Source organism: Tiliqua scincoides, chromosome 3, assembly GCF_035046505.1.
Source record: "Tiliqua scincoides isolate rTilSci1 chromosome 3, rTilSci1.hap2, whole genome shotgun sequence".
Taxonomy (NCBI): domain Eukaryota; kingdom Metazoa; phylum Chordata; class Lepidosauria; order Squamata; family Scincidae; genus Tiliqua; species Tiliqua scincoides.
In genome coordinates, this window is record NC_089823.1 from 194,402,362 (window position 1) to 194,426,005 (window position 23,644).

General features: G+C 44.9%; 1 protein-coding gene across 1 annotated transcript in view; it reads right to left on the bottom strand.

Moving 5' to 3' along the window:
- Positions 1-22,765, bottom strand: part of EFHD1 (EF-hand domain family member D1) — a 35,293-nt gene extending 12,528 nt beyond the window's left edge. Inside the window, exon 1 of the mRNA XM_066621878.1 lies at positions 22,270-22,765. Within this exon, the coding sequence (XP_066477975.1) occupies positions 22,270-22,583 (314 nt within the window). The 5' untranslated portion in view covers positions 22,584-22,765. The remainder of the gene's footprint in view (positions 1-22,269) is intronic.
- Positions 22,766-23,644: the final 879 nt, after the last annotated feature.

A 23,644-nucleotide genomic window follows, 5' to 3' on the forward strand; every position in this document is an offset into this window, starting at 1 on the left:
GGCATACTGGAAGTACCACTAGTGCTATTAGCATCACTGATGTAAAAACTCTGCTGTTAAGTCACACTGGTGGGGGGGAAGAATTGCCTTTAAAAATATGTCTGGGTCATATTTTCATATGCCTCAAATGACTGCCTGTTCTCAGGCAGGATATGAAAACATTCAATAACACTAAGTGGCAATACAAGAGTCAACGAGCAGACAATCCTATCTGCCCCAGCGCTATAGGCTACAGCAGCACCAAAATGGTCGCTGCTGTACCCTATGGGGCCAGGGCAGCCGCTGAAAGTTTCCTCAGGGGAAGGGAATGTTTGCTCCCTTACCCCAGGTAATGGCATCACAGCTCCAACGGGTCTCCTTGGATCTGCAACAGCAGGTGCTGAGTGGGTGCAGCCTTGAGAGAGCCCATGTCGAGCTGCCAGCCAGGGTGGGGAGAAAGGGTACAGAAGAAGACTCTGCCACCTTCTCCGCCCCTCTTCCCGGGCCCAATCCTCCTCTGCCCCTGCCCTTCCCCCACCTCAGGAAGTCTCACTGCTACCCAGCAGTGATACTTACTGTCAGCGGTTCCTCTGCAATGTCTGCCCAGTGCTGAGGCCCAGCACCAACTGACTCTGGACCACTGCCAGTTCTTCCTCCTCACCGGGTGCCGCCACCATAGCATGTTTGTGACACCCAGAGATGCTAGTTTGTGCATACTGCCAGTACCGGCAACTATAGGATTAGGTCCATATTTCCCTGAGTAGGCACTTTCACATTGTGATTATTGGCAGATGGTATTTTTTCCCAGCCTTTGCCAGATTAGTTACTTCTATAGCACTTTAGGATTCTAGATGAGTGCTTTTTCAACCATACTACAATATGGCAGGTGATACTTGGCGCTGTTGTGAGAATGGATGATGGCCGGATCCCAAAGGATCTCCTCTATGGAGAACTCGTGCAAGGAAAGCGCCCTACAGGTAGACCACAGCTGCGATACAAGGACATCTGCAAGAGGGATCTGAAGGCCTTAGGAGTGGACCTCAACAGGTGGGAAACCCTGGCCTCTGAGAGGCACGCTTGGAGGCAGGCTGTGCAGCATGGCCTTTCCCAGTTTGAAGAGACACTTGGCCAACAGACTGAAGCAAAGAGGCAAAGAAGGAAGGCCCATAGCCAGGGAGACAGACCAGGGACAGACTGCACTTGCTCCCAGTGTGGAAGGGACTGTCACTCCCGAATTGGTCTTTTCAGCCACACTAGATGCTGTGCCAGAACCACCATTCAGAGCGTGATACCATAGTCTTTCGAGACTGAAGGTTGCCAACATGTATGCATGTATCAGGATGACCATATGGCACTGCCCTGACTCTGCTGGAAGTGGAGACGGTGGTAGGATGCACCTGTGGACAAGATACAGCTGTGCAAGAGCAAATGCGGCACAGTTTGGGGAAGAAGGGTACAAAGCAAAGCCCCAGCTATAGGTAAGATGCCAGTGCACAGCTGCAGCCTCTGGTACTTGCAAAAATCCTATGTCCGCAAAAGGTGGTATCTGCAAAAAACAAAAAACCACAAACACACACAAAAAATAAAGATAATGATGACCTGAAAAGCCACCAACTAGGAGGAAGGCTTTTTCTGCAGCAGCCCAACATCATTCTATTGAATGCCCTCTGTTCTCTACCACATTTTTAAAACTATGTTGAGCCTTCGGAGTTAGGCGTTGAAACTGCTGATCACTGCTTCTTATCTGTTCTTTTGTGACTAAGTCTTTTATGTTTGATGTTTTACTTATTCATATTTACAAGTGGGGCCTCTGTATCTGTGGAACTGGCTCAACGCAGTTCCTCTGGACACAAATTGGGCCACACTTGGCCCAACCTGAGCTCTCTTGAGGCAACCAGACACGCATGGCCACTGCGGGCTTCAGAATGGTCTTTAGGGCTGAAAAGACAACTTCTGATTTCAGAAGGGAAACCGAAAGTGTCTTTTTTTGCCCTTATAAGACATTCTGTGGCCCGGGGAAATCCGGAAAGGCTTCAGAAAGCCCTCCGGAGTGCTTAAAGGGGCGAAAACTGCAGATTTGATTATCTGCGATTTTTGATATCCACGAAGGGAGGTCCAAGAATGGATCTCCTACATATACTGAGATCCCACCTGTAAGGCAATTTGAGAATAGCAGTGTGGACAAGTGATATATGAATACTGCAAAATTCATTGACAACATATATTTGTGTAGCCAAACTGGAAAATGAAATGCAAGTAACTGAGTTCTCCTTTTGCTCTTAAAGACCCAGAGCCACACAAGGCTAAAATTCTCCAACCCTGATAAAGATGACAAATTCTGCCTTCTGTGCTCTAGTTACGAAGAAGTGGACCATATACCTGTGAATGACACTTAGCAGGTAAGAAGCTCATCTTCTAGTGGACAAGAGCATCTGTTCTTCAAGGTCTGTAAAATTAGGTCAGTGACAGAAGCCCACAGGCAACAACCAATGCCTGAAGGAGACCAAGAAACAAAAACGTAAATATATTACTGGTATGAATGGTTCACCTGTGCCGATGAGAGAATTAAAACAAAGTAGTACCCATGTTCTCTGCAGCAGACCAATTGGTACTGTTACTATTATTGTCCTAGGAAACCCAATTTTTTTGACACCTACTTAGCTACTGCCCAAGTCAAATCCACACTCATCAATACAAGCTAACAAGGTAATGCCTTGAGAGCTGCAACTGTGAAAGAGTTTTTTAGGGCTGCCACTGCACAAACAGTCAGGCAGCTTTGTAAGCAGAGCAGTAGCCCCACAGGGGGTTAAGTAACTGTACTCAGAATCCACAGCCATTGGAGCAAGTCTCACGTATTCGTCATTCTAACACAAAGCCAGGATTGTGAGAAACTGGGTCTTGCCAGCAGTGGGCTGAGATGGCAAAGCAATGCACTATCCCAGCAACACAATAGGTGTTCAGTGCACTGTGCCAGAGCCAGCCTTCAAAGCCCAGCTTCCTAAAACCATGACCACTCGGAAAAGCAAAGCCACTACAGAATACTCAAATCTGTTCTCAATTCAACAGGACTTAGGCAGCAGATGAAACAGTTCCGCGAGACAAAAGGGAATCTGAAGGAGATAAGATTTCTTCTCTGCCAAGTCCCAAGAGGCAGCAACCAACAGTGACATTAAAATAAATAAAATACTCCTCAGTAGGCGTGGAGAGAAAGAGAAGGACAAACTTGTTTTTCCAGACCAGAAAGAGCTCAGTATAAGAGAAGGAAGGTTGTATCACATAGCTCAACTACTGAGAAATTAAGGTCTCATACACTCAGCCATTCGAGAGCTGTGTTCACACCATACATCTGAGAGGAAGCAGAATAGAGCAGCAAGCTATACATAGAGAGTACTGCCTCCTTGAGTTTCTGAAGTCTGCAGGAATCAGCACAGCCGAGTGCATCCGTCATGATGCACAGGTGAGCTCTTTTGTTAGCTTTCCTCACAAAGCACAAGATTAATTCTACCCATTTTAAATGAAATTAGTTGAAACAAACCCCTAACTTTAGTGACAATACTTCCAAGATCCTTGTGGTAGCTTGCCTTGGGAAAGAGTCAACTAAGGTTGCAATGCTATGCACACTTACCTGGGAGCAAGCCACCAAAAATGCTGGGACTTACTATACTTCCAAGTAAACGCATCTAGGAACACACAGCCTAATCCTGTGCTAGAGCAGGTGCAGTGGCTCCTATGCCAGCAGTAGCTGTTGCAAATCTGCTGTAAAAGCATATCCGTGATGACTCAGGAGTAGGCAGCACCAGCAGGAAGACCTGCACCGTTCCTCCAGTGCTGAATCCACATCAGTGGCTGCCGACGCTGGTCAGTTCAGCACCAGCAGCACAGAGATAGGGAAGAGGGCAGAATGGAGGCGCGGAGGGGTGCTTCAAGGTAGGGAGGCCTCTGCTGTACCCTAACCTCCACCCCAGGTCTGCAAGACCTACACAGGGCTTCTTGAACTAGGGCCAGCAATTTTGCTGACGTAGATCCATGTAGCCTTCTGGGCAGGTTGGGGCTCAAGACAGGGTAAAGAAACTAATGTTCCCTTATCCCAAGGAGACACCCAGACTGCTCAGTTTCAGCACTGGATACAGCATGGACCAGGTGGCCTCATTGCACAAGTGCTGACTAGGACAGGATTGTTAGTCACCTTTTGTACAAAACAGAACCTGTATTAGAGAAAACGATTTTCCTCCGATCCAACTCTGTTTCCAATATTTCTTTAAGACTCTGAAAATCATATTTATAAAGCAACATCAAGTATTTAATAAACAAATATTAACTGGTGGGTATATAAAGTCTACATGTGTGATGCTTGGTTAAATATGAGGTTTATGATGCATTAAAATGAATGTTATCTCTTCAACACTCACAGCAGGTGTGAAGCCTTCTCCTGACCCGGGGTTTGTCAACCCGGGCCGTAAAGCACGTTTGCGCCTCCTCATGAGTCAGCTAGGCTGGTGCACGGATGCGCACTGGCTTGTGGAGGCAGAATCCAGCCTCTGCACCAACTCAGAGGGGGAGCCTTGCATCAGCTGAGCTCAGCCAACACAAAGCTCGGGGTGGGAGTGGGGAGGAGGCGGGAGGGAGGTGTTCCAGCAGGGGGAGGGCAGGCAGAGGGTGATCCTGGGGCAGGAGGGCTCTTATGCCAGATCCCAGCGGCTTCAAGCCGTTCCGCTCCCCTCCAACTTATGCCACCTCTGGAGGTGATGCAAGTCTGAGGAAACCTGTTGGGGCTTCAGTGGCTTACCCAGGGGTAAGGGGAAGAGTTTCTCTTTTCCTCTGGCTGAGCCACTCGGGGCCCTACGTTGCACTGGATACAGCGCAGGCCTCCTGGCCTCCCTGTTCCAGAGCAAGATAGGATTGCACTGCACCTAAAACTTTTTAACATTTTGAGAAAGAATATAGTTTGATAAACTATCAACATTCCAGACAGAAAACATTGTTAAAGTCAAGTGACTTTGATGACCAGTACATGTTTTCTAGGAGTAGGTGAAAGGAAACTAGTTGGGAGCTGACAGACTGGTTTCATCAGGTGTTCTGTCCCTGAGGAAGGGAGAAAAGGACACTCAAAAGGAAACTGCTGTTGATAAAGGGTAGTTCACTGAATGAGACTTGTTCAAAGAAAAAAAGCTGTTTGCTCTTTAAATTAAACAGCTCCAAGATGCTTAGACTATGGTCTCATTCTGGATGTCTGAGATCACTCTAAAACGACATCATGCAGGCAAGTGGCAAAGGCAAGAGTTTTAAGAGAATAAACATGTGTGAAGGACTAAATTATAACTCTATTTTTAACCTTATTTTTGAAGAGGGTAAATAAATACAATTTAATTAAACCTGAGGCCTTTCCTGTCAACAGCAAGCTAGACTTTTGGACTGGTAATCTGAGCAGCAAAGTAGTATTTGACTGGTCAAACAGCAAAGTATTAATTTAGTGGAACTGTAATAAAAAAATGTAATGCTAATGATAAAGCTTAAGTTAAACTGTCATTAACAATGAAATTAAATTCTCATCAATTTAATCAACCATTGCAAATGTGCAACATGGGAATAAAATAAACACAAGACTTAACAGTTCTTGGTTTTATCCCAGAACTTTAGAGAAAGCCCAAAAAGCTGCATATTTTATTTAATTTCATCTTGGACAAGACACCCAACAACCACAAAAGTCACGTTTTAAAATGTGGCTATGGGAGAGTTCCATTTCAATGGGGAGACCTTGTCAATTAAGTGAGAGGGTTAATACCTGCACAAATCTATACGACCATGTCAACCCAGACTCCTACAAGACTACAGAAAAAGAAGGCATCACCTCTGTCAACAGGTATGCCTGTAAACAGGTATGCCTGTAAACAGGCATGTGTATGTGGGAGAACCCGTGGACATTATATATCTGGACTTTCTCACCAAAGGCTACTGAAAAAACTCCACAGCCAGGGAATTAGTGGACAGGTCCTCTCCTAGACTGAGAACTGGTTGAAGACCAGGAAACAGAGAGTGGGTGTCAATGGGCAATTTTCACAATGGAGTGAGGTGAAAAGCGGTGTGCCCCAAGGATCTGTCCTGCGACTAGTGCTTTTCAACCTCTTCATAAATGACATGGAGACAGGGGTTGAGCAGTGAGGTGGCTAAGTTTACAGATGACACCAAACGTTTCCGAGTGGTGAAAAACAGAAGTGATTGTGAGGAGTTCCAGAAGGATCTCTCCAAACTGGCAGAATGGGCAGCAAAATGGCAGATGGGTTTCAATGTAATTAAGTGTAAAGTCATGCACATTGGGGCAAAAAAATCAAAACTTCACATATAGGCTGATGGGTTCTGAGCTGTCTGTGACAGATCAGGAGAGAGATCTTGGGGTGGTGGTGGACAGGTCGATGAAAGTGTCGACCCAATGTGCAGGCGGCAGTGAAGAAGGTCAATTCTATGCTTGGGATCATAAGAAAAGGTATTGAGAACAAAACGGCTAATATTATAATATCATTGTACAAATCGATGGTAAGGCCACACCTGGAGTATTGTGTCCAGTTCTGGTCACCACATCTCAAAAAGGACATAGTGGAAATGGAAAAGGTGCAAAAGAGAGCAACTAAGGTGATTACTTGTCTGGGGCACCTTCCTTATGAGGAAAGGCTACGGCATTTGAGCCTCTTCAGCCTAGAAAAGATGCGCCTGAGGAGGGACATGATTGAAACATACAAAATTATGCATGGGAAGGATAAAGTGGATAGAGAGATGCTCTTTACACTCTCGCACAACACCAGAACCAGGGGACATCCACTAAAATTGAGTGTTGGGAGAGTTAGGACAGACAAAAGAAAATATTTCTTTACTCAGAATGTGGTTGGTCTGTGGAACTCCTTGCCACAGGATGTGGTGATGGCATCTGGCCTGGGTGCCTTTAAAAGGGGATTGGACAAGTTTCTGGAGGAAAAATCCATTATGGGTTACAAGCCATGAGGTGTATGTTCAACCTTTTAGAAATGGGATATGTCAGAATGCCAGATACAAGGGAGGGCACCAGGATGCAAGTCTCTTGTAATCTGGTGTGCTCCCTGGGGCATTTGGTGGGCCGCTGTAAGATATGGGAAGCTGGACTAGATGGGCCTATCGCCTGATCCAGTAGGGCTGTTCTTATGTTCTCTGAATTTGTGATCAGATGATAACTGAATGCTATGACACACTGAAAAGCTAGGCTGCCATTTACAAAAGGGTATTCTTGGTTTCATGGAATGTTTGACTGCAGACAAGTATTGATCAGGTGACCTGTGGGGCTACTGACATTTACGAGTGTCAGCTGAGCATTTTGCCACTACTGGGCATTTGCCCAAACTACAGGATGGTTCTAAGTTGAACTACAATGATCTGGAAAGTTTATCTGAAGGTATTCAGCAGGCATAAGACAGGATGGTTTTAGATACCTTTCCATTTTGAGGCAGACAGATTTAAGACCACTGCAGCCTGACAGAATAACCCACTCCACATAAAACAGCTGCCAAGAACACTTAAAATTATAGCCAGTTCCTATGTAGTAGACTACCTGCATCCAACAGACTGCTACATGGCTCAAGCCACTGCACTCATAAGGATGCCACATAGAATTACTCCTAACACAGATGCAATTTTAAGCAACTTTGTGTTGCAAGGTGTGGCTCAAGTAGATCAAAGAGAGTTCTGTATGGCATAGCGAACATGCAGTTGAACTTAGATGAGAAAGCTCTGGGTTCAAAGCCCTACTCCGACATAATGTTCACTGGGTGATCTACAGCAAATCAGTCTAACTCTTACCAAGGGAGTTGCAAGGATAAATAAAGAGATGAGACAGATACATGCCATCTGAGCTGAAAGATGGCATAAGCATGTCAAAAGAATGTACAAATAATACTTGCCAAGAACAAAGCCCTTATCTAAGGCATCCCAGCCTCATGCATTCTACCCATCCTCCCTAAGAATTTTTCGGCATACAGTTCCTAGGCATTAGTCAGATTCTGTGCCTAAGGCAAAGGACGAGATGGAACGCCCCCCCCAATACACAAAACCAGCACCATAAAAGCCAAGCTTTTTTAAAAAACAAAAGAGTAACTCAGGATTTTGCATTTTCCTTGAAGTTCAGAAGAACAGAGACATTGTCACCAAGTGGGGACTTTATATCTTAAGATGCCTAACTCACTAGAAATAATTGTTGGCAACCTTCAGTCTTGAGAGACTCTGAAAGGTGGTTTTGGAACATCGTCTAGTGTGGCTGAAAAGACCAATTCAGGAGTGACAATCCCTTCCACAACGGGAGCAAGTGCAGTCTGTCCCTGGTCTGTCTCCCTGGCTATGGGCCTTCCTTCTTTGCCTCTTTGCCTCAGACTGTTGGCCAAGTGTCTCTTCAAACTGGGAAAGGCCATGCTGCACAGCCTGCCTCCAAGCGGGCCGCTCAGAGGCCAGGGTTTCCCACTTGTTGAGGTCCACTCCTAAGGCCTTCAGATCCCTCTTGCAGATGTCCTTGTATCGCAGCTGTGGTCTACCTGTAGGGCGCTTCCCTTGCACGAGTTCTCCATAGAGGAGAATAATATTTCATTAGAAATAAGAATTGCACAAGTCATTAATTGGCAGCAATTGATGGACAGACAGAACCAAAACCAGCAATAACATTCTTAATTGTCATTTAGATTCAAGATATTCTTGCAAGCCTCTTCTACATCCATCAGCACTGATTTTGTCTTAACTGAAAGCTAAAGAATTAAGGGCCCAATCCTATCCGATCCCTCCAGTGCTGATGCAGCCACAATGCAGCCTCAAAGTAAGGGACTAAATATTCCTTTACCTTGAGGAGGCCACCATGACTATCCCCACACCTCAGGATGCAGTGTGCACCCTGATGGCATGGCTGCATTGGCCGAGGAAAGTTGGTTGGGATTGGGCCCTTAGAAGAGTATTTTGCAAGTGTCAGAATCACATGCAGAACAGAGTAGTTCACTGAAAACTTCAGCACCTTGCCATTCCTACAAATAAGAGCATAAGTAGAGCCCCGCTGGATCAGGCCAAAGGCCCATCTAGTCCAGCTTCCTATAGCACACAGTGACCCACCAGATGCCTCAGGAGAACACAAGACAACAAGAGATCGGCATCCTGGTGTTCCCCCTTGTGTCTGGCAGGTGCCCTCCCTTGCATCTGGCAAATGCCAAGGACCAGGCGCCTCTCTTCCTTTATATAAAATATATAATTTATTTCTTGAATGTTTCTTCTGTCCTCATTTAAAAACTGCAGAGAGAAAGAAAGTACAAGAATTGGAACAGAATTTCCAGTTCCTGTCCAACCCCATACCTTTTCTGGCCATTTGATTTGGAGGAAGAGGAGCAGCAGCGAAGAATTCAAGGAAAAAAGCAGGCAGGCAGAAAAGGACGCACATGACAAACATGTACCTTATGGAGGAATGTTGTTCTCAAAAACAAAAACTTTTGAAAAAGGTTACCACCAAAGGGGAGGGGAAGAGCAAACAGGGAAGGAAGAGAACAGGGGGAAGGAAAATAAGCCTGCAAAAAAACAAGGGGGGCATAGAACCCCTCACTTTCTTTCCCTGTCTAAACCGAGCAGTCTACTCTGGGAAGCAGCTGCAGTAGAAGGGAGAACCTTCTTGACCTCTGCCCACTGAAAGTTTGCCATCCTGAAATAGCAACATTACATCAAGATATGCCTACAGATTACAGAGGGACCGCAGTGCTAGTCTGTTGTAGCAAAAACAATAAGGGAATCCTGCAACATTTCAAGGACAAACACATTTATTTTAGCAGAATCTATTATGGACTAGAGCCCTTCATGAGATGAAGGAAATAGTAGTTTTAAACATACACAAGAAATAAGGACAGAAAAAGATTTTATAGAATGGGGCCAAGAGGCTGTGAAAATGCCAGTGTTTGTAGCAATGGGTGTGTCTCATTTTTATGCACAATGCAAATGCATCCATTTGGGAATGAACAAGAACCAGTAATGATGGGACTGATCTACTCCTGCTTATGAATGGTTAATTAGCACAGCTAGAAAGAACAAAACACACCTGAAGAATTGCTTTCTGTAATTAGATGCTGGCAAATAAAGGAGAGATTCTGCAGTGGGAAAACCACTCCTCATTCTAGCTGAATCTATTTCAGTATCAACATTTGTAAATTATTTTTAATGATACACTTGCAAAACATCTGGAAGCACTTGAAGGCTCAACTACAACTTCTTCCCTCCAATCAGGATGACTAATTGGAATGTCCCTTCCTGGCATGCACTGGTGCTGAATGAATTTAGGCTTCCAAGTTTGTAAATCTGCCACATTCCCTATATAATTAAAAAGGGCTGTTTCATCAAAGCAGAAAAGGCTAGGAGGCAGTAGTAGTAGTAAGTCTCATTCCATTCTTTATGATTTATCCAAATTTTTTTTTGACACACATGCATGCAGAGACACAATCAAGCAACCATTCAACTGAAGGAATACAACAATCACACCTGTAGTGAACAAAGAGGATTTTAGAGACTGGTCGAATCAAAATATATATTTTGTCTTCTATAGGAGAAGCATCCTTGCATTAACAGATCCCTTCCAAAGATTATGGGTAGCTCGGGGCAAGACCAGCCCATCCATGAGGCCAGCTGATGGTTTCACTCCAGTGCATTGCAGCAGACTGCAAGGGGTCCAGGAGGGCAGCAGATTCAAGGTGCCCTTCACCCGGAGTCTGCCACCACCACCACCATCTCCCTCCAACCCACCACCAAGGCAAGCCAGAATGATTGGCTTCCTGCTTGCTCAAGCAGAAAGCTGATCATTCCCCTCTTCACTGTGCTCCTTGACCTCCTTTGTGCCTACTGTCACCTTAAAAAACCCAGAAGTTCCACACTTCAGAGTTGGACAAAAGCATGTGAAGAGTACAGTGATGGGTTGGAGTTTTTTTGGTAGCACAGAGGCAGTGGATCCCAGACAGCATTAGGCAGCATTCTGGGTCACAGTACCCCTGGCTGGGCAGGAATACTGAATGAGATTTCAAGAGGCAGTGCTTCCCTTTTTGTTTGTGGATTTTTCATGTTTCTTGCCAAATTAACACAGCAATAAAGGATTATACTGCACAGGCTACTTGGCTGAAGGGGCATGAACACAGCAGTCTGAAAGGCAGAGAAACAAAGACAAATCACGGCATAAGGGGTTGAACTGAAGCCAGAGAAAACCACAAAAATAAGCATGGTTTCAAAAACTGCACTAAAACTGTGGAAATAATCAATTTCAAAATCCCCATATAACCGCCCCCCCCCCAAATAATGTATTTGTTGGTTATATGCCCAACAGCAGGAATTGGGTAATATTGCCAGTAGGTTATCAACTGCTACAAAACCATGTAATATTTACTCACTGTACTATACCCCAGCAGGTAAATATTATTTCACCAGTCCTTGGGCAAAATATGCATGTGTCACTCTGGTAGGAACAGCAATTTCATTCTCTAGCTCCACTGTCAGCTAGAGAGGAAATAGTTTTTAAGCTGGGAGACTCATTTGCTTTGGCAACAGGCTAGAAACTAATCTCATCATTCGTGCTGAAGATTTATCATGATTTATACTACGAGTTATAGATTAGTCATGCTCACCCACCCACCCACATACACACTTCAAAACATTTGGACTTCATTTGAATTCTGGGTGTTCAGATTTCCAAATTCTGACATTGAGAACTGCTGCACATGTTCATACTTGTGTCAGGAAAAAAGAAAACATAAATGTAACATAGTTTCCCCATGGAAGGCAATGCATAACCTATGCAGCCATTTGTGCACTTGATTTTATGTGCTTATTATAACAGCCTAAGGTTAGATGCATACGTATGTATCCATTATTTGAGATCTTAGCACTCATTCTATTCCTTAACTCTCATGGATTAAGGAACATTTGGTACTGTACTCTGTTTACAACAGACAATATGATTATTACTTCAGCTGGCTGAAAGACTCTGGCAAGGATCAAAAGCAACCAATCTGGCTACTCAGGATGTAGACAAGAAGTCTAGGGATGTCCACTACAAATGTCCAAGTTCTGCAAATAGAAAATGAAAGTTTGATTGCAGATACTATTCACTGTAAGTAAATCTTATTAACTTTACTTAATAGAAATATTGGGGGGGGGGGTTTGAACTGTTTTGGCAGGGAGGATAGGGAAGAGAAAAAATGATGGACAAAACAAAGTGCTGGGTAATTGTGCATAAAGCAGTGGTACCCAACCTTTAGGAGCCCGCGGACCACTGAAATAAAAACTGGAGTTGGCGTGGACCACATGCAACCAGGGCCCCCAAGAGGAATTTTATCAGGGGGTACAATGTTTCTTTGGGCCCCTTCCCAAAGGGGGAGGGGAGGGGGTGAAACACGGCAGGGGGAGGGTGGCAACAGCAAGAAGAATCTTTGGAGGCCAGGTCTACCTTGCTTCCCAATGTGGAGCCGAGGTCTACCTGCCCACACAGTGTTGGCAGCTAGCTACAGTAATACAGAAAACCAACACACTCCTCGTAAGTTTCTAACATTTTTAAAATACAGAAAATTGCAGAAAATTATATCATATTTAGGCTCACACTAGAATGGAAAGTGTCCTGTGTGTACCAAAATGCACTTCTGCAGCAGCTGTAATCCTACAGCTGTGACCTTGATATACAGGTTGAGTCTCATTATTTGCAGGGCTACGTCATGAGAAAGCTGCTTGAACCATTCACTAATGAGGCTATACTATATCTCCAAAACTGGACGTGATTGGGCAAAACAGATGCCATTTTTGGAATTGGAACCCCAAATTAATATCATGCCACAATAAAGTTTGGGGAAAAACTTTTCTGACCCTCAATTTTGTAGGCCTGTGTAATCACTTAGCCATTTAGCCTTCTTTCACCTGCTCAGGGGGGAAGGGAGGAGTGAAGCCTGCAGAGAGAATGACTGATGGATTCTCAGCCAGACTGTTTTCCTTTAATTTAAAGAGCCCTTCTCATCAGCTTGGAGACAGAAAAATCTGTGGATACTTAGGTTATACCAGTAATCACTTGTATGACTGTCTCTCTGCAACAGTAAAAAGCAGTTTTTTAAACTGTGATTAAGGGGTGCATTTTTCCCCCTTCTCCAGGGATCAGCACATTCCTTCTCATTTGCAGGGGCCATTTGTGTTGAGTCAAATCCGTGTAAAAAAAATCCATGTATAACAAGACTGGACCTGTACTCCTTTATGGTAAGCAGATCTACAAGCCAAAGAGCTACTGCAGCAAACCAGTTTCCTCCCAGATTTCACAGTATTCAGGAATGTCATGTATGCATTTCTTGGCCCAGCACATATGGCTTGCTGTTGCTGCAGCTGCTGTGCATCTAGCATCCCAAGCAGGCAGCAAGTCTGGATGAGATTGGAAAATATAAGATCTCAGGCAATTTCTGGGGGACTCTCCTTTGGCTCTCCTTTATGACCCCGAGCCCCAGTACAAATTACGCCCCTGGACCCCCTTTCATGGGCCCTGCATGCAGCCACCACCCCTTCACACAAAAAATGCAACTTATAATAATTAGAGAAGACTTATTAGATTTATTACATATTTATAGTGAGGATTTGTGACTTGCTGCTTTTGTTGCTGGTTGCAGAGAGTTCTGCCTTCTCCGGTTGTCCATGGGGGAGCATGCTGGAAGTAATCACAGAATATCTCTTTATCCTGAGACTTTGTGGAAGGGTTTCACAGAGCACCTGTGGACCACAGGTTGCGAACCAGTGGCACAAAGGGACTGTGGGCTATAAGAAGTGATAAGAAGCTTTGCAGTGAGTAGGAACTCCATTCCCCTAACCATTTGCAACTTCTTCCAGAATACTAGACCTCAAAAACCAGGTATAGTTCTTTTTTGGAGGCAACATATTTTTTGAAACTTCTATCCTTGCAAGTTTAGGCTGGCTCCCACTTTTTCTGCTTTTAAATGGAGGTTGAAGACCTCCTAAAAGATTCTAAAAGATTTCAGTCCCACTCAGTCTTGTTTTTATGTTGGTCTTCATTTATTCTGCTATTGCTGTGCATTTTAAATTATGTATGTTATTGTTTTATATTTCTGGGGGCTTTTTTTTGTAAGCCACTTTAAAATATATATTTTAATGAAATATTGATAATCATCATCAAAACCTGTACAGGAAACAGTATTGAAAATCCAGAACATAAAAGCACAAGTTCTTAGGATTTGTTAAATCCATCATATTGTGGCTTTATATGACAGAGAAATTATACATTTTTGACAGTTATTAGTGCAAACCAGAGCCCTCCAAATGTGTCTACTGCAACAGATGGGACTCCAGGAGCGCTCCCTGTTCATAAACACACCCCTGCACAGGAATGCTTCACCAGAATGCTGCCAGATAGTAACAACTGTTCCAAGTGACCATGTACTACAACTGGTAAGCAATATTCTTCTAACAGTTCATTTAATTAACAAACCAGCATAGTTCAGTGCACAGAGACCTGGACTTATGTTCTGAATTTGCTTTTCAGTCATTATACCAGTAATATTAGAATTAGAGAAGACCCAATGATATGCAATGAACAAACTGAAATATTAAAAGCATAATTTAATATGTTGCTTGAGTCTTTAAGCCACGAATTAAAACACATTATAGGAGTTAGGACCTATAAAGTTCCAATGTTGGGACTTGATCCTATAATCTGTGGCTTAAAGACTCAAGCAACATATTAAATTATGTTTTCAGCTTATCCAACCGCAAAATTCTTAGCATGTTTGTAAATTGAAATATTTTTGTAATATTTGCATGTTTGTAAATTGAAATACAGTGCACAATTGGCTTTTGGAACCAACTAGTATGTGGCAAACAGCCAAGAGTAGAACTAGGTTCAAAAAATGGTCAAAATAAAAAGAATGCATATAGTGATAGCTATTAACCAAGATGAACAGGAATACATAATTTACTCATATTTCCAAAGATGGTTCTAAAAATCAGATTCCTAGGAATAAAGTGTTCTCTATGCGGAAATCAATTCTTTCTAATATTTGAAGCTAGTATTATACTTAGCAGTGGTCTGCTGAGCCCAGGACCGTCTATGACCTTATAAATCTGTTCTTAAGTTTTTAATTATAATTTGGAGTTGTAGCAGGTTGACTGTCACTTTTTGTTGTTGCTAATGAGATTGATTGCTGGCCCAAGACACCAGATGTTTCAAAGCCAAAATTCCATTTGTCAAGTTTTTCAGCCAAACTTACTAAAGTACTTTTGCAGAATCCCCATGCTGAATAGTAATTGCTTTATTTTGCTGTGTGTTATTTGATCTGGAAGAGACTCATTACCATTCTTTTCCTCCTGGAATTGTCTGTAGTTTTCCCCAGCCCACCTGCCTCCCTCCCCCAAGATGATTTCATTTAATTGGCCAACTACTTTCTTCAATTTGAAACCTGTTTTATTCTAAGGAAAGGTGACTATGAACAAAGGTTTATTATGTTTAATTAGGGTTGAACAAAAAGCTGCATCAGCAGCCATCTGCATTGGGAGACTCCCTAGTGTCTCTGCCTCCTCCTCAATTGCTTAACCAGTAGTCTGCTGTTCCAAAACCCAACCAGGCAAGTGTCTAAACTTTTTGATAAGAGCCAAACTTGATCAAACCTGGGGGTGGAGTGGCTGTCACATTTCTTGTTCACATGTCTGTCCTATTTACATATAAGCCAGGTCTAACAAATCAAAAGGCACACAAGAGAGGAGCTAGAGTCCTCCCTCCCAAGTCTCCCCCCCCCAAAAAAAAAATACAAAAGCAACTGGGATGGCAAGCACAGGGAAGTAACAGAGATATCTTTACAGACTTAGATTCTAGAATTTAAATCCTAACTATGTGCAACTAGCCAGCCACTTTTGTTGGCTCATGTGCCAACCCTGTGAATGAATAAAACTGGCTCATGTGCCAACCCTGTGAATGAATAAGATTGAGAGTGGGGCCTGATTTTTACATAAAGAGGAAATATGGGTGAGGGGAGTGGAACTCTTCTATTTATCTGTCTTGCACTCTATCACTGTTTCCTCCCAGCTTGGCTCAGATACCAGAAGTAAACAGAGCAGAAAAGTGCTTACAGTTACATAGCTGAGCTTAGGGAAGATGAATTGGGAGTTTTCTGCTTCTTTTACCTATATATACTCTCTGATTTAGATCCCTTCCCTTCCCATGCATATGTTCACAGAGAAGGCAGATGAACAAAAAAGTGACTGCCTCCCTCATACCACGTTTGGGCCCTATTCAGAAAGTTTTTAGACACTAACCTTGTTGAGATTTGGAATCCACGGGCAATACTGAGGTCTGTATATGTAGAGCTGGTTTCTTTGAGTCACACTGGCAAGCTCTCCCAATGCAAACTGCTGCTGATGCAACTCTTTGTTCAAGCCTAATCAAACACAGTAACCTTTACCTTTGTTCACAGCCACCCTTACTTAAACAGTTTTCAGATTGAAGGTATGGTTGAGTGGAGCCTTGAACCCAGGTCTCCTTGGTCCTATACCAACTCTACACCACCCTGGGACTCCAAAACATCTCTGATCAGGGCCTGCCCCACTCCTAAAGCAGCATGCCAAATACTGCCCCACTTACCCAATGATGTGCCAGCCTAAACTCCTCCCCCCCACTCTCCAATGTCCTAGCTTAGCACTCCCCCCTCCCCCCCATTTCCTTTTCCAATCCAGAGAGTGGAAGGAGAGGTGGAGTCAAACAAGCAGACAGAGATGGGGGCCCCCACCAATGTGCTACCTAAAGCAACCACTTCAGCAGCCCTCATGGATGAACCAGCCCTGCAGCTAATGCAGTTTTCCAGGAGATATTACTGGAATAAAGATAAGCATTGTTTTAAGTATGCAAGTGCTTCATATATTATCATGTCTTACAATAATCCTATAAGGTAAAGAAGCATTATCCTCATTTTGCAGTTGGAGAACCTAGTCTGCAAGGGAGTAGCTTAAGCAACCATGGCAGAAGCAAGATTCGAACCAGGGGCTTCCCATGTTGTGCCACAATCTCTTAGCCACACCAGTGGATTGGACAAACTTCCAAAACACTTTTTAAACAAGCAATGTTCTTGGTGCTACCAAGGTTGCCTTGCTTGAATATCCCAACATTATTGTTTGAACACTTCCTATTTAGCACTTAACAAATTGCTAGAGATTGGGTGGAACTACATGAAGAAGTACCAAAAGCACTGGCTCAGAAATTGCTTCATAATACCAACTCTGCTGAACCAGCATGCTTTTTCAAACTGTGGCCAGACAGAGATTTCTGGGAAGCTTGAAAGAGGTCACTGCCCTCCTTGTTCTCAGAATACCATTCCTAAATCTGGAGGTTTCACTTAGCATAATAGCTAATACTCTATGATAAATCCACGGAGAACAAATTGGAGTCTGTCTAATCCAATTTCAAAGCCATTCAAGCCTGTGGCCATTAACACATTTTGTGGCACTGAATTCATTGAAAGCAAATTTCAATACTGAATTGAATTATACTGTATGTCAGTGCTTCCCAAACTCCTGCAAGGGACTTTCGATCCCCAGGGGCGAGGGGGTGCTTTGCACTCGCTTTCAGAAGGCAGGGCTGCAGCAGGCTACAGGAGGTGCAGTCACAAAGCACTTCTGTTTTGCAGGAGGTGCTCTGCACTCGATTTTAGCAAATGGTCCACGCCTCAGGGAGCGCTGCACAGGGCTCCCCACACCTCCTGTAGCCTGCTGCAGCCCTGCCTTCTGAAAGTAAGTGCAAAGCACCCCCCTAAGCACCACGATCCTGGGGATTGCATCACTGCCCTACCCCCTCCCCCACAAGAACTTAATGAGGGAGTAAAGCTCCCTCAAAGTTTCAGAACCACTGTTCTAGAGCAGGGATCTCCAAACCCCAGCCCAGATGCAGCCCAGGGCAAGCCTCTAATCACCTGAGAGCCTCTGGCCCAGTTGACCAAACACAACCAGAGTTGTGCTTGTGGGGTGGGGGAATGGGAGTCCATTTAAGTGTGTGCTTTATCTCTTGGGCTGTGTTGATGCTTGGAGAAATCCTTGACATTTGAGCCCATTCATTTATTCACTCATCTAAATTCCATCTCTAATATTTGTTTATTTATTTAAATTTAATATTTAATTTTTTTCCCAGCCCTTGACACTGTGCCAGATATTTGATGTGGCCCCTCAGCTGAAAAGTTTAGAGACCCCTGCTCTAGAGGAATGGCATAGAAGGATATTCTTTTTCTGTCTTCTCATAGTTTTACAGGTTACACAAACTCCCCGCCCTAAGCTTGGAATGTGCTCTGTGTCTCCAGATTTCCAACTCAAATGTGTTATCAGCTCTGTACTTAGCCCCTTACTTCACTAGCAGCAGTACCTGAAAGTAGTCTGGGAGGAAATCACAACCAAAGGGCTAGGCTAGGGGCTCTGGCTACAATATGAAACACTGAAGTTATTTGCAGCTGTCACACTTCATACTGAAAGGAAATTGGTATTTCAACACCATTATATAAATGTTTGGTATCTTCTTTTACAAAAGAAAACATTGTAGGATCAATGTCAGGCAGATGTGAGCATTATGGTAACAAAATAAAGCCTAAAAAGGTTTTTTAACACACACAGCCTTTTGTGTGCTGAAGTGTCCCCAGGGCCTACACAGTTGTTTTCTGTCCAGTTCATCTTAAAGCAGCAACTGGTCAAATTATTTTTAGCCAGCTTGGCTCTGTTTCACATCAGCCTTTTTTGAAATAAGGAGAAGTGATGCGCACTGAGCCAAAACCCCCAACTTTACTTACACAGTAATGGGGTCTATTAGTGACAAACCATGAAAGAGATCTTGGAAATGTGGTGAATTACTCAATGATAACATCAACCCTGTGTGCATCAGCCATGAAGATGGTAGTTTTAATGCTGGGTCATTATGAAAGGGATCAAGAACAAGACTGCTAACATTATATTGTTCAAATACACATCCATGGTGTGACCAGATTTGGAACACTGTGCACAGTTCTGGGTGCCAAACCTCAAGAAGAATATTGTAGAACTGGAAAAGATGCAAAAGGAGTAGTTCAGGGACTATATTTTCAAAATGTAGCAACCAGTTACTAACCTGGACGACTTTAAAAGGAGACTGGACAAATTCATGGAGGGCACATGCCTGCTTGACTTGATGGCACACACTACCCTTCAGGTTTGGCAACAGCATGCTTCTGAATATGACTTGTAGGGGAGTAATGGCAGGTGAGAAGTATGCCTTTCTCTCCTGCTTGTGGGCATCCCAGAGTAAGATGCCCACAAGTATCAGGGGGTGCTTATCAGCAACGACAGTACCACCAATATGCTATTCCCTGCCCGGCTTTGCCACAGTCCCTTGGGTCCACTCAGACATGCATCAACCTAAGAGCTAGTGCAAGTCCCATAGACCCATAAGCAGAGGTGTGATATTTTGTTTTTATTTTTTCACAAATTTTGGTTTTTGACAAAAATACATAAAGCAGTGTTATGTTTTTATTCCAACAGTGCATTTTTATAAATTATAATTTATAAATATGTACTAGATAGCTGATGTAGGCGGTATAGTGTCAGCAGATCCAGCCACAGTCATTACCCATGCACCCATCCAGCCCAGCCCAGCCTACAGATACCAATATAAAGAGGTGTTAGAAAACAGGATTTTTTTTTCTTAAAACAAAAATGAGAAATGCACAAAGCTTTGTTGTGTGTTATTTTTTTTATCACCCAAAAATAAAAATCACACCTCTACCCATAGGGCAACAGAAGTCTTACCTGGGTAAGGCTTACCCCAAAGAGGCCTCCTGTGCCCCCCACCACCACCACAGGATGCCATTCATGCCTCCACGGTGCAGCTGCATCAGAGGTGGTGGCAGGAGATAGGACTGGGTTGCTAGCTATAAGAACATAAACTGAACCTAATGAATTGGACTGCAGTGCCATATGAAACTATTAGCACACATTACAGCAGTGTTTCTCAAACTGTGGGTTGGGACCCATTAGGTGGGTCACGAGCCAATTTTAGGTGGGTCCTCATTCATTTCAATATTATATTTTTAATAAATTAGACTTGATGCTGCCATGGTATGTGACTGCATTTGGGGAAATGTTACAGATCTGTACTTTTAACAGGCTACTCCTGTATATGCTTTTAACAATGATAATCAATGGGACTTACTCTTGGGTAAGTGTGGGTAGGATTACAGCCTAGGATTTTTAAAAAATTTCCTGCTTGATGATGTAACTTCTGGCCATGACATCACTTCTGGTGGGTGATTCACCACTTCTGGTGGTGCTGACAGATTCTCATTCTAAAAAGTGGGTCCCAGTGCTAAAAGTGTGAGAACCACTGCATTACAGTATTTAAAATGACAATGACTGACTATGAGACAATACTACAGATTAGATTACATCCTTTAGATTAGAATATTCTACCCTGGACAACCCCACAACAACACAATTCAAAACATGTTTACTTGGAAGTAAATCTCATTAAGTTCAATGTGAAGTTGTGCTCAGGACTGCAGCACTAATTTAGTAAAACTAAGATGGAACAACTCCCTAAGAATTCCTTTTCAACACCCATTTCTGTCGATTGTTCTAATGCTGCTTATAGTCATCTTTCATGACTTAGAAGGAAGCAGGCTAAATAGAAGTGCTGTTTGACTTTGCAGAGAAAGGGAAGGTCAAACCTTTTGTTACTAATGCTCACAAAATCAGGCTTTAACAAACATAAACTGTCCAAGGCCTAGACCACACTTTCAGGGAAAGAGAAACACTTAAGATTATAAGAGGTGACATGTACTCTGTGCTCCCATTTGTGCAAGCTGAAAGCTAAGTTGCATTTACTCTGTTAAATCAGTAATGCAATGCAGCAAAAATCAGGAGTACAGATTCCTTCTCATTTTTTGCTATTAATAAGATTAGGTGCACAATCATTAGTCAAGAAGGGAGGGCACCTGAATATTACCACCTTCTTCCCTGTGATCACTCTTAAACAGATCCCACAGGATCAAAGCAAACTGTGGGGACACAACAGGTCCTCAAACAGCTTAGGAGAAGCTGTTAGGAGACCTTTCCAGGAAAAAAAAAAACTGCAATACATAAACTTATCCATCAAAAACATCAGGATATTGTACATCTGTCTGATGGAAGTAGCCCAGATGTGAGCCTCTCCCATTCGCGTACTCATTGGTAATAGGAGCTCCAGTACAAAGTAAGCGTTTAAATCCTACACTTGTTAACTCTGTTCAGGGGAACTGGCCAGGCAGCCGCTAGTCTGCCTGGACACCCGCAGGGTGCACGCATGGCCAGAATGCTCAGGCTCTCTCTCTCTCTCTCCTCTCTGGCTACTAAAACAATAGTAGTGTGCAACAGCGAGTAACTTCACCAGATGCCTGCAGAGCACGTGCTCTCACTGCCTGCTCACTCAGAGTTGCCGCCCCACAAACAAAGCTATTGCAGAGAAACCTCCCCCCTCCCCTCCCCTCCCCTCCCCGATAAAGGGTGCGATGCTATCAATACTTACTCGGAACTCACATCCGTGAAGAATCGTGCCCCTTGGCTAGTCTTAGGCGACAATCCTATGCACACTTTCCTGGGAGCAAGCCCCACTGAACATAATGGGACTTACTTTTGAGTAGACCCGCTTAGATTGGGCTGCAAGGTGACAATTCTATCCACATTGACCTGGGAGTGAGTCCCATTGACTATCATAGGACTTACTCCTGAGTAGACATGCATAGGGTTGGACTTTGAAACTCCGCCCGTAGGAGTCAGTTGTAAGACGCGTTAGAGTCCGTGCTGAGAACTGCCCTGCACAGACTCGATATGGAACGAAAGCGCAGCGAGATCCACTCCGACTTGAGACTGCAATCCTATCCACTTACTTTCCTGGGAGTAAGCTCACTGACTATAACGGGACTTACTTCTGAGTAGGCAGGCACAGGATTGGGCTCTGAGCACGCTTAAGGCTGCAACTCTAGCCACACTTTCCTGGGAGTAAGCCCGACTGACTAGAATGGGACTTACTTCTGAGTAGAACCAGGCACAGGATTGGGCTCTGAGCACGCCTAAGGCTGCAACCCTAGCCACACTTTCCTGGGAGTAAGCCCCACTGAATGTAATGGGCTTACTTCCGAGTAGACACGCACAGCCCCGCCAGGCCAGGGCTCTGGGCTACCAAGCAAATCTGGTGGAAGTGACTGGGACGCCTCGGCGAAGCGAGGCCGGGGAAGGAGAGGGCAGGGCGGCGCTTACAGTCGGAACAGGCGCTCCATGTCCTTGATCTGCCGGCGGCTGAACTCCTTGAACTCGGTGTAGGGGTTGAAGACCTGGGCGAAGCGGGGCTGCGCGGCGCCCGCGTTGATGTCCTGCCTGCGGCTCAGCTTGGCGCTCAGCTCCGGGTCGGCGGCGGCGCTCAGCACGCCCCGCTCCTCGCCCGGCTCCACGAGGCCGGCCTCGGAGCCCCCGCAGTCCGCGGGCGCGAGCGCGCCGTCCCCCTCGCCCTCCGAGGCGCTCCCGTCCCGCAGCAAGCGGCGCTGCAGCTTCTGCGCCAGCTCGGCCGAGGCCATGGCGGGAGGCGCCCGGTCCTGCTGCGCGGAGCTTCGCCGAGGCGCGCTCCGCCGGCCCCGACTTTATTCTAAGACTCAGGCGAATTAGCGGGGAAGGAGGGCCGGAGCCAGGGGCGGGGAGGCGCGGGAGGCCGGGCCGAGCCTTAAGGAGGCTCCGGGGAATTCGCCCCCCTTCGCGCCGGAGGCCCAGCCCCCGAGGGAGCCCCAGGCTGCAGCGCCTCCCCGCCCCTCACTCCTCGCTCAGGCAAACCACCCGCCTTCTAGTCCATTGCAAGTGGCTGAGGGCCAGTCCAGCCCAACTTTCTAGCACTGATGCAGCTGTGCCAGTGGGGCGTGGCTGCATCCTGCAGTGGGGGGGCAGGTGAGGCAGAGCCTCCCCACTGGAGGCTCCCCCCACATGGCTGCATCCTGCAGTCGGGAGTAGGTGAGGCAGAGCCTCCCCACTGCAGCATGTGGGTTGTGGGTGCTTGGACGCCTCACACTGCGGCAGCGCTTTTCAGAGGACTCCAGTGAGGAGGCTCTGCCTCACCTGCCTCCCCACTCACCTAAGCCACCACATGACCCTTGGGGGCAGTCACAGAGGCCTTCTCAAGGTACATTTGCCCCCTTACCTCAAGGCTGCATTGGCCCTGGAAGGTTGGATAGGATCGGACCCTGAACCCCATCGAGACCCAAATATAAACTTTCCAGCATCCTTACCTCCTCCTCCACTCAGCCTTACTCATTAATAGAGGGGTTTCTTGTTGTTGTTAAAAACATACAAAAACACAAAATAGCATTTTAGTGTTTTAAGGTACTTTTCCAGAAATTAAAATAGATTACTTTTCCAGTTAGAATACCACGACTGCATCTGCTGCATATTCTGCACCTAAGAAGACTATAAGAAGAGCCCTGCTGGATCAGGCCCAGGGCCCATCTAGTCCAGCTTCCTGTATCTCATAGTGACCCACCAGATGCCTCAGGGAGCACACAAGACCACAAGATACTTGCATCTTGATGCCACTCCCCTGCATCTGACATTCTATTTACCCTCACACAACCCCAAAAAGACATCAGACTGC